We start from the raw sequence: 23,099 nt of genomic DNA on the forward strand, positions 1-23,099 counted from the left end.
CAGAGTTAGCATAGACTGGATATCATGAAAGTGCCACTCTGGGCTGTGGAATTCATGCTTGAGTCAGGCAGTCTGCTGGTCACCTGCATATTTTAAATAATTTACCTGGTGTTGAGGGTTCTCCATTTCCTGCCAACGGCTCCTGCAAAGCTATGTTTTGGCTGCCAGGCGAGTCTATAGAGCAGCAAAGTGAGAGGGAGACCCCGCCTAACCTTCTACTACCACAGCTCTCTTAATGGGCACCTTCTCATACCCAAAGCACAATTATAATTGAACTCATAATGATGACTTTGAGAAGTCAAAGGTTTTTGCAACTCATATCCAGTATGAATACTAAGCAAATACATTATACTTAGTATAGATGAGGTGTCATATTATTCACTACGTTTTAATTAAAAAAAAAAAAGATTGTATTTCAGATTCAATGGCTTTCTTCTTGCCAAAATTTTTGGTTAAAGAGAACGTCCTATGCTATATGTGTGTTGGGTAACACAAGGGTTACCATAAAAATAATGAGAAGAAAAATAATAGTAATAACATCTTCCCCTCAAACTGGAAATATCTTATTGAAATTATTTCATTCTAACCCCCAAACACAGAGTGACAATGAATGCAGACTTTTCAATTCATTTAATCATAAAACGATTAAACCACCCAAGAGAAAAACAGAATTTAAGAAATGACATTTTGAGGGAGTTCCCGTGGTGGCTCAGCGGTCAACGAACCCGACCAGGAACCATGAGGACGGGGGGTTGATCCCTGGCCTTGCTCAGTGGGTTAAGGATCTGGTGTTGCCATGAGCTGTGGTGTAGGTCGCAGACGAAGGTCAGATCCCTCGGAGCAGTGGCTGTGGTGTAGGCCAGCAGCTGTAGCTCCGATTGGACCCCTAGCCTGGGAACCTCCATATGCTTCGAGCGCAGCCCTAAATCAAAGCAAAAAAAAAAAAAAAAAAAAAAAATTGACGATTTTGTTTGAATCATTGTGTCCCCAGAATACAGTACTTGCCCTGAGGATCTAGGGGGCACTAAACAGGTATATGCATCTTCTATTGAGCAGAAGGCAGACCAGTTTACATTCTACCAAAAATCCAGGTGTGCCCTGTTAGACCATGGCCTGGGTCTGTTAGTTTGAGTTCCAGAATGAAGGAAGAAAAATTTGACAACTAAAGACATTACAAGACCTGACCACATTACAGGAAGACCTGCAAATTGCATTTAGCAAGTCCAGATTCATTTTGAGACCTAAGAGTCTTTTCTCCCCAGAGCAGACATTAACATAAGGGTGATTGTAGGAAGGTTGGAGTAGATGAATTTCAGGCTTCTAGGAGGGGTTGTCAGAATTCTCCTTGAAGAGAGAATGGTGGGCAGGATCCAGCAAATGTTCATCTGAGTTGTCAATCAAAATAGCTTTGGAGGAGTTCCCATTGTGGCTCAGTGGAAATGAATCAGACTAGTATCCACGTGGATGTGGATTCGATCCCTGGCCTCCCTCAGTGGGTTCAGGATCCACCATTGCCATGAGCTGTGGTGTAGGTTCAGACACTGCTCAGATCCTGTGTTGCTGTGGCTGTGGTGTAGGCCAGCAGCTATAACTCTGATTTGACCCCTAGCCTGGGAACTTTCATAAGCCTTGGGTGTGGCACTAAAAAAAAAATGGGGAAGGGAGTTCCCGTCGTGGCTCAGTGGTTAACGAATCCGACTAGGAATCATGAGGTTGCAGGTTCGATCCCTGGCCTTGCTCAGTGGGTCGAAGATCCGGATTGCCATGAGCTGTGGTGTAGGTTGCAGCCACAGCTCTGACCTGGTGTTGCTGTGGCTCTGGTGTAGGCCGGCGGCTACAGCTCTGATTGGACCCCTAGCCTGGGAATCTCCATATGCCACGGGAGTGGCCCTAGAAAAGGCAAAAAGACAAAAATAAAGGGGGGGGGGAACAGCTTTGGAAATATATTCTGGTCTCCTACTATAAATCAACCAATTTAATGGAAATTAAAGTTTACTCCAAAGAAGAGATTGATTTCCTAGCTCTTTGTTTTGGGGAGCATTCCCCAGCAGAGTTCTTTCAGATTCTCCTTGTTAATGACTAGGCTTTCCTTCAGCTCTACTTTTCTTCTAAAATACATAATTAAACCCGGCTTGAAAGATTGTGCTGCAAGCAGGAGGGATGGTTACTTTTGTCTGCCTTTCAAAGACACACCAAGGTTTCCTAATTCTGAAAACAAATAAATTATTCCAGAAGAATAGAAATGAGCACATTCCCCCCCCCCAAATAAGTCCCCCTTTATTGCTCTGCAACCACAGTGCCTGGAGGTGGGAAACCAACACCCAGGGTTGGGAAGGATGAGAGAAACAAGGCAGTTGCAAGGATGGAAAGGGATAGGGGAGAACAGGGCCATTACAGGTACCATCTCTGTTTTACTGGCTCTTGCCCATTTCTGACCACAAACCTCACTGTCGTCCCCCAACACACACTCAAACTACACATACACACACACACAGCTTTTCTGGAGTTCCACTGAATTTTTATTTACCCAAAGTGTCTGTTTCACTTTGCAGGTGGGATTCAATAAAACCTATTAAGCATAGAAGGGGTAACTTGTGACCCCTTTTATAGTAGTAGGGAGGTAGTGAATGGCCTAAAGAAGTCGTCCTTAAACTTTATTGAGAATAAGAAGCCCCCAGAGAGTTTATAGAAACACATATACCTGGGTCCCACCTCCTCAATTTCTGATTCAGTAGGTCCGAGATCCCTGAGAATATGCATTTCCAACAAGCTTCCAGGAGATGCTGATACGGCTGGCCTGCAGACCCCGCTTTGAGGAGCACTGGTGGATAGTATTTCTAGGCCTGTTTTTCCATAGTCCTTTCAAAAGGTACAAACATGGACTTCTTATGACCTGTCTTCCTCAGCTCAAGCATTCCTGTTTTGCTCTTTGGCTGCTGTTTCGAAGCCCAAGCATTGGTGAAGCAAAGACATTTCAGCTTTCCTTTCCAAACTTGAATGGCCTCAAATTACTGCTAATGATGCTTCCTCTTCCAAGTGTCTGCAGGGGGCGCCATTTGCATTGTATTCTTTGTGAACAGCATTCCCTCGGAATTGTGCGGCTCTGCAGGTGTGTCACTAAGGAGAGCAGATTAATTGATTATAGGTGGAACCGTGGTTACTATGCACATCAGAGTGTCCTGAGGATGAGTTGAGACTATTCATCCTCGTTTTAACAAAGTGTTAAAAGCACACAACCCTGGGAGGCCGGTAAAGAAGACATTATTATCTTTACTCTTCAGAGGAGAAAACTGATAACAGAAAAGTTAAATCCCAAAGTCACATAGCCAGTTTGCATCATAACATAGACTAAAATGTTTCAGTCTTCCCTAAATACATGAGGTTGTGGGATAAATAAGAAAAGCATTTTCGAAACATTCATTGTGAGGTTTGTTATCAATCAGCCATTTTTGGACCACATCTGATCATGATTTTGTGATTCCAGAATGTTTTTCTGTGATTCTGTTTTGGTTTGCTTTGACACATTAAGACTCTGGATACCAGAGAAGGGAAGAAAGTTCACAGATTTTATAATAACATTTCCCATTAGTGATGAGGACTCCACTTTAGGGATATATATATATATATATATATATATATATATGGCTTTTTTAGGGCCACACCTGAGGCATACAGAGGTTCCCAGCCTACACCACAGCTCACAGCAACGCCAGATCCTTGACCCACTGAGCGAGGTCTGGGACCGAACCCACAACCTCATGGATACTAGTTGGTTTCATTTCTGCTGAGCCCCGACTGGAACTCCCTAGGGCTATATATTTAAAATGCTGTAGATCTCTGGCCCTTTCCACAATGATTTGAACATGTTTCAGGGATTTGAGTTTTCATTAGAGGAAAGCCAAGTGAGATTGCTGTCCTTGTCCCCCCAAGTTATTCCAGGACTATCAAGTTACCAACACAACAATATTTATCCTGAAGCTCATTAAGAAAAAGAAAATCCATCACTGTCCTATTTTGTTTCCTTGAAGTGGCTCATTATGTTCAGAGTAGAGGAACATGCAACAGCATTTTATATGGCATACCTTCGGATTTAGTTGATTGCTCGCTATTAAAAGATTTGAGTCAAAGCCAATTTGCCATTCACAACCAAGGGGGCTCTAGAGACTTTGCAGAAAAGCTCTTTGTTCAAGTGAATTCATACAAAACAATGTTCAAAGTTGGTACTTTATTTTCTTTCCCTGCTTTTGTCCACCCAATGTCAATGGTTGAGTCCTCCTGGCAGCTCAGGGTTCAGACAGGTGGGAATGAAACAGGAAGTTGAACACCCCTCAAAGTTTTTCAACCGAACCCAAACTTAGAACTAAATTTTGATATCACACGCTCTCTCTTTCTTTTTTTCTTTTTCCGGCTTTATGGAAACTTTATGTTCCCAGTCTTGGGGGTGAATCAGAGCTGCAGCTGCAGATCTGCGCTATAGCCACAGCAACGCAGGGTCTAAGTGGTATCTGTGACCTAAGACACAGCTGCGGCAATGCTGAATCCTTAACACACTGAGTGAGGCCAGAGATTGATCCCGCATTCTCATGGACATTATGTTGGGTTCTTAACCCGCTGAGCACAACAGGCACTCCAGAGATCTCTTTTAATTATTATTTTAAACTGCTAACACATGCCTATGGTTAAAAACATTCAAATGATACCGAGAGAGTAGGTAGAGAATAAGTCATAATTTTAAAAAAATTCATTTTGTTGTGAGGATTTTGATGGATTCATAGGTCTCTGCTTAAAGATAATGTGGAAATATATTCAGCGGCTACTGGGAAGTGAGGAGAAGGGAAGGCAGAACAGTGGAAAATGCTTCAGCAAAAAAATTCTATGTAACAGTAGAATCTCGAGAACTTTCTCCCGTCTTATAGATTTACTTGGATTTTCTTTGAAGATTGCATTTGGCCGGGCTTACTTCTAGGCCATGCCACAAAAGTCAGAGTTAGGATCCTTATTTAATAATCAGGAGTTCCCATCATGGCTCAGCAGAAATGAATCTGACTAGTATCCAGGAGGACAGATATTCGATCCCTGACCTTGCTCAGTGGGTTAAGGATCGGGCATTGCCGTGAGTTGTGGTGTAGGTTGCAGATATGGCTCAGATCTGGCATTGCTATGGTTGTGGAGCAGACCAGTGGCTACAGCTCCGATTCAACCCCTAGCCTGAAACCTACATATGCTGCAGGTGTAGCCCTAAAAAGACAAATCATCAGCATCAGCATCAGCATCAGCATCACCATCAAAGGAATTATAATCACAACTCTAGAACTTGCTAGCTTTGTGGCCTCGGGCAGTTTGTTTATCCTTTCAGAGACTCAGCATCAGTAAAAGGAGGATAATGGGCCCATCACATAGAATTAGGATGTGGCTTAGTGCACAACAAATGCAGCTGTTACAATTCTTCCTTCAGCACCAGCTGTGCTTAGGGAGTAGCTGAGGCATAGTAAATATATTTGTATTGTCATTTGCCTGTCAGTTATGTATGAAACCATAAATATGAGTGTTTTGAAACTATAAAAGGGCTAGCTAAATGCAAGGTATTTTTTATTTATCTGAGCTTTCATAAACGTGTATTATTTTCTGATATGAGTTTCTGTATAATATTCTAGTGTTAAATCATTATTAGTATCCTCTCTGAAAAGATACTGATTGTGAGTTTTCTTCTTCTTCCTTATCATCCATCTAGTGTAACTGACACATTCTCACTTTCAGATAGACTGACCGGATGTTGCAAACCACGCCATGCTGAGCTCCTGCTGGGCAGAGCGGTGAAGGGAGCCTCCCTGGCTTTCCTGGGTCCACAGTTACCCAGATATGTCAGAATGTCCCACCCCACCTGTGATTCTCAAGTGAACGACTCAGCTAACATTCTGTTTTCCTTTGGGGAATAAAGTGATCACCTATTCCTGCCTCTGTAACTTTAATTGGCTTATATTTATGTATTTTTTTCCAGGCTTCCAACCCTGGGCAATTTGAAAATGACATTGATGCATTATGGCAGCGAGGACAAGTCCCAGAATCTGTTGTTTGTCATGGTCGAGTGGGCATAAACACAGATGCACCGGACGAAGCCTTGGTTGTCTGTGGCAACATGAAAGTGATGGGGACGATTATGCATCCCTCTGACAGCCGGGCAAAGGAGAATATCCAGGAGGTGAGCACGGGGCAGGCCTCAGCCTCCTCCTCTGACACCTGAGTCAGGAGTTCTGCGCCCTCCTGGCCTCTGACACGCCTGGCACAAGGCATCTCTCAGGTGACATGAGATGAACACGCTGCTTAACAGTTATGAGTGTGAGAGCCGTTAGGCATCTGTGCTGAAATTGTAAAGCAGTTCCTGCCCAAGAGAATGGATTTACCTGCCAGGGGCAATGGGCCCTGACAGAAGAGCCCTGGCTTCGCAAGCAGGAAGTCTCTGGGTCTTTTCCACAGGCTGTTGCCTTTCCATCCATGGGTTGTCAGCTGCTGGAGCCTGCCTTTTCCTTTCCATCTCCAAACTGCCCTCTCCCCGTTCATCTTCCAAACCTGTCTCAGTTCAGCTCCTGCCCATATTTCTCCTGGATCTCTCCAGCCTCTTCCTCCCAGAGTACCTGGCACCAGGCTGCCAGTCGTGGTTTACCCACTGAGCATCTTTCTCTAAGGAGTAGTTAGAGAAACTCCTCTTCCTCAGCCCACACTTGGGCAATCTCATTCCTCAGGTTCAGGGTCAAGACTGTCTCCCTCTGTGGAGACGCTTGCACACAGGGGCTGTCAGAAATCAGGCCTAGAAATCAGGAGGCTGCTTGTCCACTTTGGACTTGCCTGGAGAAAACACTAACCTTGCCAAAACTCAGAGTCTTTTTTTTTCTTTCTTTTTTTTAATTCCAAACTAACACTTGGAACTTCTTTTTTCTTTTTCTTTTCTTTTTTTTATAATGATTTTTATTTTTCCATTATAGCTGGTCTACAGGGTTCTGTCATTTTGCCACTGTACAGCAAGGGGACACATACATGTTATATACATACACATATACATTCTTTTTTCTCACATTATCATGCTCCATCATAAGTGGCTAGACATAATTCCCAGTGCTATACAGCAGTCAGAGTCTTTTTCTATAAGATGGAAATGGTGCCTCTCTGCCTGACCCCACTGAGTCCTTTATTTTCTTTTTTTCTTTTTCTTTTTTATTTTTTTGGTCTTTATAGGGACACCCGCAGGATATGGAAATTCCTGGGCTAGTGGTCAAATTGGCACCGCAGCTGCCAGCCTATACCATAGCCACAGAAAGGCCAGATCAGAACCGCATCTGCGACCGACACCACAGCTCACGATAATATCAGATCCTTAACCCACTGAGTGAAGCCAGGGATTGAACCCGTGTCCTCATGGATGCTAATCAGGTTCATTACCACTGACTCGCAACGGGAATGCCTCTTTCATAATTTTTAACCCATTAAAGTAATAAATACTGAATCATCTTAGAAAGTCACTGCTTCAAAGACCTAAGGGATCAGGATTAGGAGGCCAGGTCACTCCATTTAATTCTACCATTTAATTCTGTTTAATTCTGTTTCCCATTCACTGCTCTGCTACCTCCCCACCTTCTCACTCATGCAGCTTCTCCTGTAAACATTGGTGAAGTGGTGGCAGAGTGGTGTTTTTAAACCTCCTTACTTACTTAGTTGGAGACTTAATCTGCACATCACTGGCCATTCTTCCAGACTGCATTCCTTTCCCAGTGCAAATGGGCACTAGTTTTTTCTAAATCAGCTAAGGAATGTCCTCCTTGGCTGAGAGGATTCCAGAGAATGGCTGTAATTACAGACTTTTTTTTTTTTTTTTTTTTTTTGGTCTTTTTGTCTTTCTGTCTTTTTCCAGGGCTGCACCCACGGCATAGGGAGGTTCCCAGGCTGGGGTCAAATTGGACCTGTAGCCTCCGGCCTATGCCAGAGCCACAGCAACGCAGGATCCGAGCCGTGTCTGTGACCTACACCACAGCTTACGGCCACACCGGATCCTTAACCCACTGAGCAAGGCCAGGGATTGAACCCCCAACCTCATGGTTCCTAGTCGGATTCGTTACCCACTGAGCCACAAGGGGAACTCCTGTGATTGTAGACTTGTATACTGATAGCGAAGCTGTGGTTCATGTCAGAGGAGCTGTGACCTACTAGCTGGCTAGGAACTCTCGGGGCTGGAATACATTTCCAGATACTTGTCTTAGATACTGTGCCTCTGCCTTTTAGGAAGGGATGAACTGTCTGTGTTTCGGATCACACCAACTCAAATCAATCCTTGCAATGGGCTATACAGTTCCCCACCAGGCCTCATCTACATGTAGATGGAGGGTGGCTAGCGGGGAAAGTCCTCCACAGCCCCTGCTGCTACCACCGGGCTTTCCCCTGAACTTCATTTACCAAACATCTTCAAATGATGCTCCTTGGTTTGAAAGAAATACGTTGTCTTAAAATAACGAGTGTCCCTGAAACTTCTCAGATTCCTCTAGGAAGCCTTCTCAGTAAATGTCACCCAATCCAGGCTCTAGATGTGACACTCCAGTATCCCCTTCCCCTGCTCACAGCAGCAGGTGGGGAGTAAAGAGAAGCCAGTCTCTGGTTAGAAGGCTAGAGTTGTAGTCCTGGTTCTGACAACCACTCATCCAGGAACTTTGGCCCAAATACACTCTGTGCCTCTGTTTTGTTTTGTTTGTTTATTTGTTTGTTTTTGCTTTTTAGGGCCACACCCATGGCATATGGTGGTTCCCAGGCTAGGGGTCGAATCAGGGCTACAGCTGCTGGCCTATGCCACAGCCACAGTAACGTGGGATCTGAACCACATCTGCAACCTACACCACAGCTCTCAGCAATACCAGATCCTTAACCCCCTGAGCAAGGCCAAGGATCGAACCCATAACCTCATGGTTCCTAGTCGGATTCATTTCTACTACACCACGATGGGCACTCCCTCTGTGCCTCTATTATTCTGTGAACAGGGCATGTCCACGGTCATTTTACTCATGTTAAGGGCTTTTTCTAAGCTCATATTGGGGAGAAGTTTTTTTTTTTTTTTTAGGTCTATAAGGCTAAGCAAATAGATATCACAAATATTTATTTGTAAAAATGCAAATTATATGTAAATTCATCCATTATTTCATGTTAATACATTTATCCTTACTAGTCATTCTGCATTTATGAGACACATGTTTCTAGAACTCTTGTCTATCTCATTCACCACTTATTTCAGAAAAGAGGGGTGATGGTGATGGTGCTGGTGGTACTGACATATGTGTGAACTTCCCCTTTCCCTGACTCAGCTTTTCCAACTTTTTTTTTTTTCCTGTCTTTTTGCCTTTTCTAGGACTGCTCCCGTGGCATATGGAGGTTCCCAGGCTAGGGGTCCAGTCAGAGCTGTAGCCATCGGCCTACGCCAGAGACACAGCAATGTGGGATCCGAGCTGAGTCTGCAACCCACACCACAGCTCACAGCAATTCCGGATCCTTAACCCACTAAGCAAGGGCAGGGATCGAACCCACAACCTCATGGTCCCTAGTCGGGTTCGTTAACCACTGAGCCACGACAGGAACGCCAGCTTTTCCAACTTTTAAAAAGAAGGCTATTCTTCCAAATGTGCTAGGAAGTGAAGCTTTGGTTGATCTGTTTGCAAGCAAAGGACTGGAAACAATTTCCCATTCTTTGAGGATGCAGTGACCAGGGCTGATTTCTAGATTAGCTATTGTGAAACAACTGTAGTGGCCAAACACACTGCCTGATACCGTGATGGGAGGATGAATGCAGGTTGCTGCCATGCCTGGCTATGTGTTTCCTCGCTCAAGGCAGCGCAGGTGGCTTTGCAGATAGTAAGCACATAAGCTCTGTTGGGAGAGGCCTGGGAGAGATCTCTGGGGCTCATCTAAACACACATCCCAGAACTCAGAAAAGATAAAGCAGATATGACCATAACCCGCGCCAGAGAAGCACTGGAAAATGAGGTCAGCTCAGCAAAAAGCAGCTTTCCTTACCCAGATATGATGTGTGCAGAGGCAATGACAGACCAGAGAGGAAATGCAGCTCTTACAGTGGAAACAGCAAAATTAGGATTTTTCTTACAGCGGAAAAATCAAAGGGGCGTGAAGAACATCAATGTCAATGCAAAAAAAAAAAAAAATGAGGAAGCTGAGTGATGAATGCATCAGTCAAATTCTGTGGTAAAGACTTGAAAACAAGGCAGCAGAAAGACTTTTTTAAAAAGCCAGAAAAAAAAAAAAATCAGTTAAGCTGAAATGCTCAAAGATAATTTCACCCAACTGCAGCAGCAGTGTGCTAAAGACAACAGTGTGAGGAGTTCCTGTTGTGGCTCAGTGGTTAGAGACCCCGACTAGCATCCATGAGGACTCAGATTCCATCCCAGTGGGTTAAGGATCCAGCATTGCCGTGAGCTGTGGTGTAGGTCACAGATGTGGCTGGGATATCGCATTGCTGTGGCTGTGCAATAGCTCTGATTCGACCCCTAGCCTGGAAATCTCCATATGCCATGGGTGCAGCCCTCAAAAAACAAAAAAAAAAAGACCAAAAAAAAAAAAAAAAGTTTGAAGAGCTCAAGGAAGTTGAATGTGCAAAGTCTCCCCCCCGGGTCATGAGCGAAGTACAGTTCAGGGTGAGCTGGTGCCACTCAAGCAGCTCCTGATGGGAGACTGAGAGCCTGGGCTGTGGCCCACAGATAATGAGATCTCCCTCCCTGAACAGACTGGCGTCCACGCTCTGAAATGCCTTCTCTGCAGTGTAATTCTGGAGTTAATGAGATAGAAACCTTGGGTGTGAGGTAGCATGACAGAGACGGTCATTTGCATTCACGGTCAAAACTTTCCGTAACTGCTGCGGGCAAGATCAAATCAGACGCCCAAATTCAGTTTCTAGCCTCTTACTCAACACACTTTGGTGAGAAAGGCATGGTGCTGAGTGGCAGCCTTTGTACAGTTCTTAGCAGAGGATTCCAAGAAGGCACAGCCCTTGCCTCGAGGGTTTTTCCCTGAGCCAAGTGTACATGCCATAGGGAACATGCAATACAGGCTGTTTATACTTAGCTTAGGAAAGTCTACAAGCCAGCATTCGAAATCACAGAAATATTTTCTTAGATAAAGATTGTTATAGAAGGTGTTTAGGTCCCCAAGCCAACCCTTAAAATTTTCTTTGGCCAAAAATCTGTCTGAAATACAGTGGAAGTAGTGCCATGGAACCTAATTGCTGTGTCTAGGAATACGTCTTTGGGGAAAATGCAGCCAAGGGTCCAACTTAGACGGCAGGGGTCATTTTCCCTCTGGCTAGCCTGGACAGTCAGAGGAAGGGCACATCTTCTGTTTTTCCTCTGCAGCAAAGGAGCTTTGGTCTCTGATGGGGTCTCATGCAGGAACCAAATGGATAATGAGAAGCAGACAAAGTGGGCACAGTTCTCCCAAGGGTGCAAGGAATGGGGAATGGGGCAGGGCCTGGCTAGCGCAAGGCCAGTCCAGCTGGCTCCTGATAGACACACCTGCCTTCAATTCCATTAGCGTCAGCGATTCTTCTGCCATTACACTGACTTCATTCTTTTTTTTCCCCTTTTTTATGATTTTTATTTTTTCCATTATAGTTGACTTACAGTGTTCTGTCAATTTCTACTGTACAGCAAAGTGACCCAGTCATACATATGCATATATTCTTTTTCTCACATTATCCTCCATCGAGTTTGATCACAAGTGACTAGAGTTCCCTGTGCTATACAGCAGGGTCTCATTGCTTATCCACTCCAAATGCAATAGTTTGCATCTATTAACCCCAAATTCACAGTCCATCCCACTTTTCTCCCTCTTGGCAACCACAAGTCTGTTCTCCAAGCCCATGTGTTTCTTTCCTGTGGGAAGGTTCATTTGTGCCATATATTAGATTCCAGATATAAGTGAAATCACATGGTATTTGTCTTTCTCTTTCTGACTTACTTCACTCAGTATGAGAGTCTCTAGTTCCATCCATGTTGCTGCAAATGGCATTATTTTGTTCTTTTTTATGGATGAGTAGTATTCCATTGTGTATGTACACTACAGTGTCTTAATCCATTCATCTGTCAATGGACATTTAGTTTGTTTCCATGTCTTGGCTATTGTGAATGGTGCTGCAGTGAACATACAGGTGTGTGTATCTTTTTCAAAGAAAGTTTTGTCCAGATATATGCCCAGGAGTGGGATTGCTGGGTCATATGGTAGTTCTATATTTAGTTTTCTGAGGTACCTCCATACTGTTCTCCATAGTGGTTGTACCAATTTTCATTCCCACCAGCGGTGCAGGAGGGTTCCCTTTTCTCCACACCCTCTCCAGCATTTGTTATTTGTTGTCTTGTTAATAATGGCCATTCTGCCAGTCCATCATTCTTTAATTCCTTCTTTCCTTCATTCAAAGTGTGGGTGCCTATTGCCTGTCAGATTAGGCACTATGCATATCCTAAGATGAACAAGACATAGGGCTCGCCTTCAGGAATGGAACTTTCATTAACATTTAAGCTCCAAATAAGAAATTGAATCCCCAGTACCTGGGGTAGTATCTGACACATAGCTACTCATTAAATATTTGTTGAACCAATGAAGGATTTCATGGTGACAAGTGTACACACAGGGCAACATGAGATTGTGACTGTTCCTTCCTAGCATAGCTTGCAAGGGCTTCCTGCTCTGGCCTTGGTCTTTACAGTCTAATCACACCCAACTCTGCCCCATTTGTACAGACACAACTCGGGATTTGCTGCTTACTTGATGGGGTGGGTCCAGGAAGGAGTTAAGGGCCAAAGCAGGGGTTTTCTTATAACAACTGAAAGCATTTCTGGTTGTTCTAACACATACATGAATGTCCAGCCAGTATATTTTTAGTGGCCAAGAGACTGCTGATTTCATAATCCAGTTATGTTCTCTAAAAGAAAATTTAGAGACCCACATAGGGCTGCCAACTTTTTACTTGTTGAATAAGGTCATTAAAAAAAAAAATCAATCCTGTTATTACCATGATGTCATTAAAAAAAAAAAAATACCAAACCCCAAATTAAAGGGGAATCCTTTGAATCAGCACATTTAGTTCTAGGAAAAATCCTCTCTATTGTCTTTATTTTTACCATTTTGCTGGAACACGGTAAAATGTTATTGAGGAATTTTCAGTGATGGTTGGGAGTGTTTTTAACTCCCTGTAAGAGCAGTTGGTGTTGAGAAGGACACCTGGTCTGGGGGAGAAGCCATCTGTAGGAAGGTAGCCTGGATTTTGAGGGATCCGCAGGTGAGCGATCCAGACTTGAATGATATATGATACACCCATTCCTCAAAGGTGGTTACTTGAACTAAGCACTGGATTTTTAATTTATAAATACATGGTCGGTCTGTATCCATTGGGTATTGGTACCATGTGCTAATTTGGAAATGATACCTTGCCATCCTGGACAGCAATTGTTTCTCTCCAAGGTGAGCAAACTCCATTCTCAGAAGCAAGGTTCACCTCTCGGCGGGGAGAAGCGAGGCCAGAGTAGCGAAGGGGGGTGCTATTGCCCTGTAATTCAGCCATAAAAACTCGGACTCCGTTTATAAGTGAGTGGATGGATGTCACCAAGGTGAACCTTGCAACTTTTGTTCCTCAGAGGAGAAAAACATAAATTTCTCTTCAGATAGTTTGGCCAGGAGGAAAGGAGAGTTGCACCATTCCTCACCCCTCTGGGTCATTCTGGGCCTTAATTTGAGTAGCAAACCTCTCAGGGGGTGAAATCTGCACTTCTTTCATTGAATTAGGTTGACACAAATGAACAGCTGAGAAGAATAGCCCAAATGAGGATTGTTGAATATGACTACAAGCCTGAGTTTGCGTCTGCGATGGGAATAAACGCTGCCCATCAAACAGGTATACCCACAGTGCCCTTCCTAATTTTGTATTGTCAACCATGAAAGGTTAATTCCTTCTTTATCTAGAGGCTGTATTTTGGCATTGGACAACATCCTGTTAGTCTAACGTGTCTTCTGCCAAAGCCATAATCACCAGAAGAGGGGAGGTTAAAGAAATTTGGGTCATCTTTCCTCAACACTCCATTCCCTGGTACCCCAGGCTCTCGGGGGAGGCGGGGGGTGGATTTTGAGTACATTGTTTCTTTTCACTGGAGCCCTCTTGCTCCTAGGAAGGGGTTGAGGGGCTGGATGGGGCGACTTCGGGATGGAAGGAGAAGGTGCAGAACAGGCAGGTCTAGGTCAGAGAGCAGCAGAGTGGTGTCCATACTCCAGTCCGGGAATTCTAACGAAAAAGGACTATTTAGAGGGCAGAGTCCTCCTGCAGGAAAAGAAAGAAAATCAAGCGAATGCCCCAGCCTTCCATCCATGCACTGGGATTTTCAGGTGTTCACCCTTTCCACCATTTGCTCCGGAGTCTCAAGAAAGTTAACACTCCTGCTTTTAATCCTATAGTGGTTCTTGGCTCAAAATTCCTCCTTTGCCTCCATTGCATTGTAGATCAAAGCAAAAGCTGAGAAGGGATAAGCATCCAGTTGCAAAAACATCCTATTTGGCTGTCGCTGTTCCATTCTGAAGTAGGGCTGGGAGGCTTTTTTGTAGAAAGGTCTTTCCTGATGACACTTGTTGGGGTGCTTGTGTTTAGGAATGATTGCCCAGGAGGTGCGAGAGATCTTGCCCAGAGCCGTGAAGGAGGCTGGCGATGTCACCTGTGAAAATGGAGAGACGCTGGAGAACTTCCTCATGGTGGATAAGGTAACCCCTGAACAGGTGCCGGCTGCTAGAGCTCTAACCCCACAGGTGAACCCTCTCTGTGCCATCACCCTGCACTCAGTGTCATCCAGGAAAGGGGACAGTAAAAAGTGTCTTAGCTGTGGAGCAAGTTGGTATCAATTATCCCACACTGGTCCTAGGTGCCAAAAAGAGGTTTCATCAGGGACCAGAAAAAAGGACCGTGTACTGGAGTCCAGCAGGTCTTTTTGGAGGAACACTGGCCCTGGGACAGTCCACCTAGCAGGGTTGCCCTTCCAACAAGGACCAAACATCATGAGAAATAGTGACAGCAAGCTTTGATTAGAGCTTGTCTGAAAAGTGGAACTAAAACGTATGAAAGTGTCATGTATCTCACATAACATCATTTAAGTTAAAATTAAAGCAACATGTCTCTCCTTAGAATAACTGAAGACCGAATAGAGTATTGATTTTTTGTGTGTGTAGGGGGAGCCTAGTTTTTCTTTCTTTCTTTCTCTTTCTTTCTTTCTTTCTTTCTTTCTTTCTTTCTTTCTTTCTTTCTTTCTTTCTTTCTTTCTTTCTTTCTTTCTGTCTTTCTTTCCTTCCTTCCTTCCTTCCTTCCTTCTTTCTTTCTTTTTTATTTTTTTTTTTAGGGTCGCACCTGTGGCATATGGAAATTCCTAGGCTAGGAGTTGAATTGGAGCTGCAGCCACTGGCCTACACCACCGCCACAGCAATGCCAGATCTGAGCCACCTCTGCCACCTACACCACAGCTCACGGCAACTGCGGATCCTTAACCCACTGAGTGAGACCAGGGATCCAACTTGCATCCTCATGGATACTAATCGGGCTCATTACCTCTGAGCCGCAATGGGAACTTCCTGGAGCATAGTTTTTCAACAAAACTATATGTTTGACTTTCACAGCACAATCCTAAAGTGGGTCATTTTTACAAAGATATTCATGAGCCTCATCATTTTCCCCAAGGGCCTGTCAGAATTCTTTGATATTCAAATCATTCGCTTTTGAAGGAATGTCACCATCCTGGTAGATTAGCTCCTCTTCACTTGTTAAGGAGTCTTTCTGCCACTTCCTAGCCTCCTGATGCCTTGGTTGTGATGTGAGTGGCTCGCAGAGATCACGTCTATTAATCCTGTAAAATCCTGCATCTTTTGCAAGATGCGCAGATTCCCTCTGCAGCTGATGTGCTTTCCTTCGCATTGTGATACTTGCTGCTGGAGGGGAGGCTGACTGACAAGGGGATTTCATGGTAGTAGGGAGAGACGTCTGATTTGTCATTTGTCAGTTCATCGGTGCAATGCTTCCCCAACTTCAAAGTGTGCCCTTATCAGTGGGGAAATTATTAAAATGCAGATTCCGGTTCTGCAAGCATGGCATGAGACCTGTCTGCATTTCCAAGCAGTCTCCAGGCAACGCCAATATTGCCAGTCCTGCTGGTCAGCAAGCCACGTTTGGAATGGCAAGGTGAGGGTATGTGTTCATGTTAGGCCTGTCTGCAGCCTTTTACCCCAAAGTCCTTGGACAACAGATCCTCAGATAACAGAATCTGGATGGCCTGCTCAGCCCTGGGTGGCAAGGGCCAAGTGGCAGAGGTCTAGTTACTGTCTCCTGCTTCCATAGAAGAAATTCTTCGGTCTCTCAGACCTCAGCTCAGCTCTCACACCACACGAGAGGGGTTAATCATCAGAAATTTATTTTTTTATTATTTTCTTTTTTCTTTTTCTTTTTCATCTTTTCTAGGGCTGCACCCACAGCATATGGAGGTTCCCAGGCTAGGGGTCTAATCGGAGCTGTAGCTGCCGGCCTACGCCAGAGCCACAGCAACGCGGGATCTGAGCCGCATTTGCGACCTATATACACCACGGCTCACGGCAATGCCGGATCCTTAACCCACTGAGCAAGACCGGGGATCAAACCTGCATGGTTCCTAGTCGGATTCATGAACCACTGAGACATGACGGGAACTCCAGAAATTTATTTTTAATAGTAAAACTGACATTTGTATGTAACTTACTTAAAATATAAACTATTTTATATACACTTAACATATAAAATATATTCAGAGGTATGTGTAAAATAGTCACCCTCATTCTCCGCATTGCAATAAACTTCCTGGGCGAGAGAAAAGAGCAGAGGCACAGTTGTCATGCTCAGGGTACAGCCTTGGGAGTGTGTCCCCACGCCACCAAGGCAGGGACTCTGGGGTTTCACCAGCTGTGGGCCTCCCCTAGAACACTCGGGAAAGAAAACGCCGTTTCCTGTGTAGGTAACACCTGCCTGCGGCCTTCGAACTGTCACTATTCAGCAAAATAATTGGCGCTCCCCCTGGCCTGGTATTTTCCCCTTTCCCAGGTAAACTGAATGGAGAAGTCAGGCTGATCAGCAGCAGGAGTTCCAAGGGCCAACCTCCCACTTCCCTAGGGGGGGCTACACCCCAAGTCCACAATTAGGAAGCCAAGCCCAGAGCCCTGAGGAAGCAAAGGTTGGCATTCCTGCTCCAGGCAGCCAGGTTGATTCATCACCTGAGGAGCAGTCCATGCCAGGGTGGCACTGAGTTTATAAATAAGTAAAACTTAGTGTGAGAGTCTCTAGACTCATACTAAGTAAGTCAGAAAGAGAAAGACAAATACCATATGATATCTCTTATATCTGGAGTCTAATATATGGCACAGATGAACCTCTCTACAGAAAAGAGGCAAACTCATGGACATGGAGAACAGACCCATGGCTGCCAAGGGGGAGGGAGTGGGATGGACCGGGAGTTTGGGGTTAGGAGATACAAACTATTGCATTTGGAGTGGATAAGGAATGAGATCCTATATAGCATAGGGAACTACATCTAGTCACTTGTGATGGAATATGATGGAGGATAATGTGAGAAAAAGAATGTATATGTATAACTGGGTGAGTTTGCTATATAGCAGAAATTGACAGAACATTGTAAGTCACCTATAATAAAAAATAAGTTAGGGGTTCCCATCGTGGTGCAGGGGAAACGAATCTGACTAGTAATCATGAGGTTTTGAGTTCAATCCCTGGCCTCGCTCAGTGGGTTAAGGATCCAGCGTTGCTGTGAGCTGTGGTGTAGATCACAGACGTGGCTCAGATCTGGCGTTGCTGTGGCTCTGGCGTAGGCTGGCAGCTACAGCTCCGATTCGACCCCTAGCCTGGGAACCTCCATATGCCACGGGTGCAGCCCTCAAGAGGACCAAAAAAATAAATAAAAACAAAAATAAAGTTAAATAAATAAGGAAAACCGACAGGATTTCCTGAGAGCAGAGGGGCAATTCTCTTAGTAACAGACCTTGTAGTGATACAATCTATGGCGACATCACCGAGGCTGCAGTCATTTGCAGAATCCGTAACACCCAGAGCAGGTGAACATCTCCATACAGTGCAGCCTGGCTTTCTTCTTTGGCTCACTTCTGAGGACAGACTCCAGCTGCTGGTTTAACCCTCCGCACTGTGGTGGCATAGCGCTCGCTCCTCTATGTTATACGTGCTTCCCAGAATACCCTTTATTCTTTCTCATTAAGAGCACAGGGTATGCAGCTCTTGTTGTCCCATGCTCTTTGCTAACTGTAAAGAAGGATGGACAGCCTGCCTCTTGCTTTCCTGGTCTCTTTCCCATTTAGTCTTCCCATGTGGCGGCTTTGACTGCCATTTCCAGGACTGTTTGTTTTCAAGAACTTCACTTGCGCTTCCGGGGCTTCATGGTCCATGGTAACGGGTAGAGATCCAATTAAGACAGGATCCCTCCCTCTGCCCTCTATTTCTCTTCCCCCAAGTGTCTCTTTTTTGTAAGAGAAGCTAAAATGCAAACTAAGACATGGAAATATTGAAATCTTGTGTCCCACGATTGCTATATTGTTTGTATGTGTACTTTGCAACTCAATGCTGAGAGAGGAAAGCAGATAACTAGATCTTTACAGATGATCCATGTAAGCAACCAAAGTTGGAGATTAGTGATGTGGGCCAAAGTTGGTATAAACCACTTTTCTTTCTCTCTCTCTCTCTCTTTTTTTTTTTTTTATCTTTTTGCCATTTCAAGGGCTGATCCCACAGCATATGCAGGTTCCCAGGCTAGGGGTCCAGTCGGAGCTGTAGCCACCGGCCTACTCCAGAGCCACAGCAACTCGGGATCCGAGCCACACCTGCAACCTACACCACAGCGCACAGCAACGCTGGATCCTTAACCCACTGAGCAAGGCCAGGGATCGAACCCTTAACCTCTTGGTTCCTAGCCAGATTTGCTAACCACTGAGCCACAATGGGAACTCCAACTTTTCTTCCTCTTCTTAACAGGAAAGATGACCTTGTAAGATAGACATCTCTTATCTGCAGTGCTTTGCTGCTTCTCATACATTTCTCATGTTTTGTGTGGCCCAATGAAAGCTCAGCCATGGGAGGTGGAATGAGAAGGCTTGGGTTGACACTGAGAGCAAGGCAGCCTTAGAGTCGATACCATAGTCTCCTCCTGTATTTGACCACTGGAGCTCTGCCTTTTGGCTTGCTCATCTGTCTCTTTACTTGGCAACATTTAAAATTTGTTTCTGAGAGTTCTTGTTGTGGCTCAGCAGGTTAAGAACCCGACTAGCATCCATGAGGATACAGGTTCCATTCCTGGCCTGGCTCAGTGGGTTAAGGATCCAGCATTGCTGTGAGCTGTGGTGTAGCTCGTGGATGTGGCTCGTATCTGGCATTGCTGTGGCTGTGGTGTAGGCCAGCAGCTGCAGCTCTAATCAGACCCCTTACCCAGGAACTTCCATATGCCACAGGTATAGCCCTAAAAAGAAAAAAAAAATTGTTTCTGTATTTATTTGGGAATGGGTAGTTACATTTCTTGAGTATTATTGGTAGCTGTACTTGGTGTTAGAAAAATGTACACACTAGAGTTCCCTTGGTGGCTTAGTGGTTAGTGAACCCGACTAGTATCCATGAAGATGGCCTCGCTCAGTGGGTTAAGGATTCGGCGTTGCTGTGGCTGTGGTGTAGGCTGGCAGCTACAGCTCCAATTAGACCCTAGTCTGGGAACCCCCATATGCCATGGGTGGGGCCCTAAAAAGACAAAAAAAAAAAAAAAGAAAAGAAAAGAAAAGAAAAATGTACATACTAAATGTAAGACCTGCCTTAAATTTACAACTGAGTCTATATAAAATGAGGTTCATCTTATGAATCGTTGGTTCTTGAATCATGCGTATACGTGTGTTTTTAAGACTGCATGTCAGGGAGTTCCCGTTGTGGCTCAGCAGTAACGAACCCGACCAGTACCCATGAGGATTTGGGTTCAATCCCTGGCCTTGCTCAGTGGATTAAGGATCTGGCGTTGCTGAGAGCTGTAGAGTAGGTTGCAGATGCGGTTCGGATCTGGCATGGCTGTAGCTATGGCTGGCGACTATAGCTCTGATTCAACCCCTAGCCTGGGCACTTCATAAGCTGCAGGTAAGGCCCTAAAAAGACAAAAAAAAAAAAAAAAAAAAAAAAAAGAATCTGTGTCAGAAGCCACCCTTCCGTAACTTAGTATGTGGCTGCTTTTTACTCAGGGATTCTATTCTTCCATTAACCATAATGTGGCAGGTACTGTCTGTTGGAATCATGCAAAGATAAAAAATAACACTTGGTTCCTGTCTTCCAGCGGCTGACAGTCTACGCAGGGTGATGTGATGGGTACACAAGAATAAGGCTGTGAGTTTCAATGCGAGATGATATAAATCTTAAGGCTGCATAAACGAAGGGCCACCTCAATTCAGAGGGAGGAGAGAGGCTATCCGGAGACTGGGCGGGGGCTCTTGGATGGAAAGGAAGGGAGGAGGCTGAGAGGCGAGGGAAGGAAGATGTTGGTGGACCATGGGGACTGAGGGTGTGGCCGATGTAAGGAGGGCGTCATGGTGGCCTCTCAAGCCTTCCTCTCCCTCCTCCACAGTGTCCCATGAGACACCAAGTCCTACTGTTCTTGCTTTGGCCCTGTCGCTTGTATACCTTCTTTATTCTCTCCTTTTTTCTCCCTAGCTATTATAACCTCCTAACTGACATGACAGTCACCTGAAGAATCATTTTCCTTAAAAATAAAACAGAACTGGGAGTTCCCATCGTGACACAGGGGAAACAAATCCGACTAGGAACCATGAGGTGGTGGGTTCTATCCTTGGCCTTGCTCAGTGAGTTAAGGATCCGGCGTTGCCGTGAGCCGTGGTGTAGGTCGCAGACACGGCTCAGATCCTGCACTGCTGTGGCTGTGGTGTAGGCTGGCAGCTGTAGCTCGGATTAGACCCCTAGCTTGGGAACCTCCATATGCTGCAGGTGAGGCCCTTAAAAGACAAAAAATAAATTAATTAATTTTAAAAAAACTAATCTCTGACCTTATAGTCTCCCCCTCCCAGTTTTGGCTCGTCATTGGCTTATTATTATAACCCTCCACGATCCGAATGGAATCTTCTCTAACTCATTTCCTCTCACTCCCTCCCCTGCTCCAATCCCCTAAAGCACCTTCCCAAGGAGCTGAGACGCTCAGACTATGAGATATTTGCACACAAAGGAACGTCTTGCTCCTAGCCCCTCCCCTACTAACCTTTTTTCCCTTCCTCACACTCTCAAGTTTGTTTCTGCCTTGGATCTGTTTCATTGAGTAGTCTCTGTCCTAAAGATTCTCTCCCTTCAGAAGATCTCACCATTTGGAACTCAAAGCAAGATGTGTCCTCACCACCTCAGCCCTACACTCTTAAGTCTCCATGCTGCTCAGTTTCACTTTGTAAGATTCAGGGCCTCTGCGAGGGTGTAGCACCTTTGCAGTAATTAGAAAAAGGCGCTCCCTCTGGCTGTGCAGACCTCATTCTCCCTCAGCGAGGCCTTGGTGCAGGAGAGACACTGCAGACGTGCTCACAGCAGCCTGGAGACCTCTGTCCCCACCGGAAATGATCTTGTTTATTTGTGTACTTGCTCTTTGCTAATCTCCCTGGGTTGTTGTGTGCGAACAAAAATCTCCTCTGCTTTTCAAAGCTATACCTCCAGTACTGGATGTGGGGCATTTACTCCAGGGCTTAGGGTATTCTAGAAAGTCAACATATCTTTTTTTTTTTTGCTTTTTAGGGCTGCGCCTGAGGCATGTGGAAATTCCTGGGCTTGGGGTCAAATCGGAGCTGAAGCTGAGACCTACGCTATAGCCACACGCAAATGCGGGATCCAAACCACATCTGTGACCATTTATTTATTTATTTATTTATCTTTTTAGGGCTGTGCCTGTGGCAAATGGAGGTTCCCAGGCTAGAGGGCAATGCCGAATCCTTAACATACTGAATGAGGCCAGGGATGGAACCTGAGTCCTCATGGATACAAGTCAGGTTCATTATCACCGAGCCACAGTGGGAACTCCAGATCAACCTATCTTGCTTGAGTGAATTCCTGAATTCTGTGATGCCTGGATTGCTCCTGTTCTCTGCGCTGCCTTAGGCCTAGGGAGAGACATCTGCTAGAGTATTCACACACTGTGTTGTCATTCTCTTTCGGTTCTGTGTCTCCCCCACTGGACTGTGAGCTTCTGGACTGTCAGAGAATGTGCCTCATCAACCTTGTGTTGTTTAGAACAGTACCTGATGCCTTGTGGGTTCTTATTCTTTATGTTAATGCATGAGATTTTGAATCTCAATGCAAGGAAGAGACCCGAGGTTCTGTCGACGTAAGGGAGTCTGAAAGAAAAGAGGTTTTTCTGGGGGAAAAGATGAGTTCAGTTTTGAGTTCGCGTGTCAACTCAGATGTTCTGGACATTCCAGATGAAAACGTCCAGAGGTTACTGACTGGGAGTGTGGAACGTATGAGAGCGGTTGGGGGTCCAAGGGGGACCTGCAAACATGGGTGACAATATTAATTCATAGGAAAGGGTTACGGATGCAGGTCACAGATTGGAAGCCTGTAGCCAAGTCTGGCTTGCAGACTTTTTTTCCTTCATGGTGTTAAAAATGTTTTCAGATTTGTTGCCTACCTTTAAAAATGAGGAGATTCTCACATAAATTTGGAATTTCTGGGTCCCTTGAAATACCAGATCTGGTGACGTGGTGCTGAGGAGCAGTCCCCAAGAGGGGCTTCAGTGCCCTCACCTCTCTGCTTCCAGCAAGGCCTTTAGGGATGGGAGAAGCCCTGGGAGGGCCGAGGGATGGGGGAAGGGAGGAGGAGAACCTGGGGTAAACCCAGGGTCAAAAAGTCATGTGAGCTGAGAGGATCAGTAAGGAAGGAGATGGGGGTTCCTGAGGGGAAATCTCTTTCATTTTTCTTTTCTTTTCTTGAATTTTTAAATTATAATTTACAATGTTCTGTCAATTTCTGCTGT

The 23,099-nt window shown here is 45.0% G+C and overlaps 1 protein-coding gene across 1 annotated transcript in view; it reads left to right on the forward strand.

Annotated features, from left to right (window-relative positions):
- The window catches only part of MYRFL (myelin regulatory factor-like), a 150,646-nt gene that overhangs the window by 88,353 nt on the left and 39,194 nt on the right, over positions 1-23,099 (forward strand). Inside the window, exons 11-13 of the mRNA XM_021091985.1 lie at positions 5,999-6,199; positions 13,819-13,927; positions 14,672-14,781. Of these exons, the coding sequence (XP_020947644.1) occupies positions 5,999-6,199; positions 13,819-13,927; positions 14,672-14,781 (420 nt within the window). The remainder of the gene's footprint in view (positions 1-5,998; positions 6,200-13,818; positions 13,928-14,671; positions 14,782-23,099) is intronic.

This window comes from Sus scrofa, chromosome 5, assembly GCF_000003025.6.
Source record: "Sus scrofa isolate TJ Tabasco breed Duroc chromosome 5, Sscrofa11.1, whole genome shotgun sequence".
NCBI lineage: Eukaryota > Metazoa > Chordata > Mammalia > Artiodactyla > Suidae > Sus > Sus scrofa.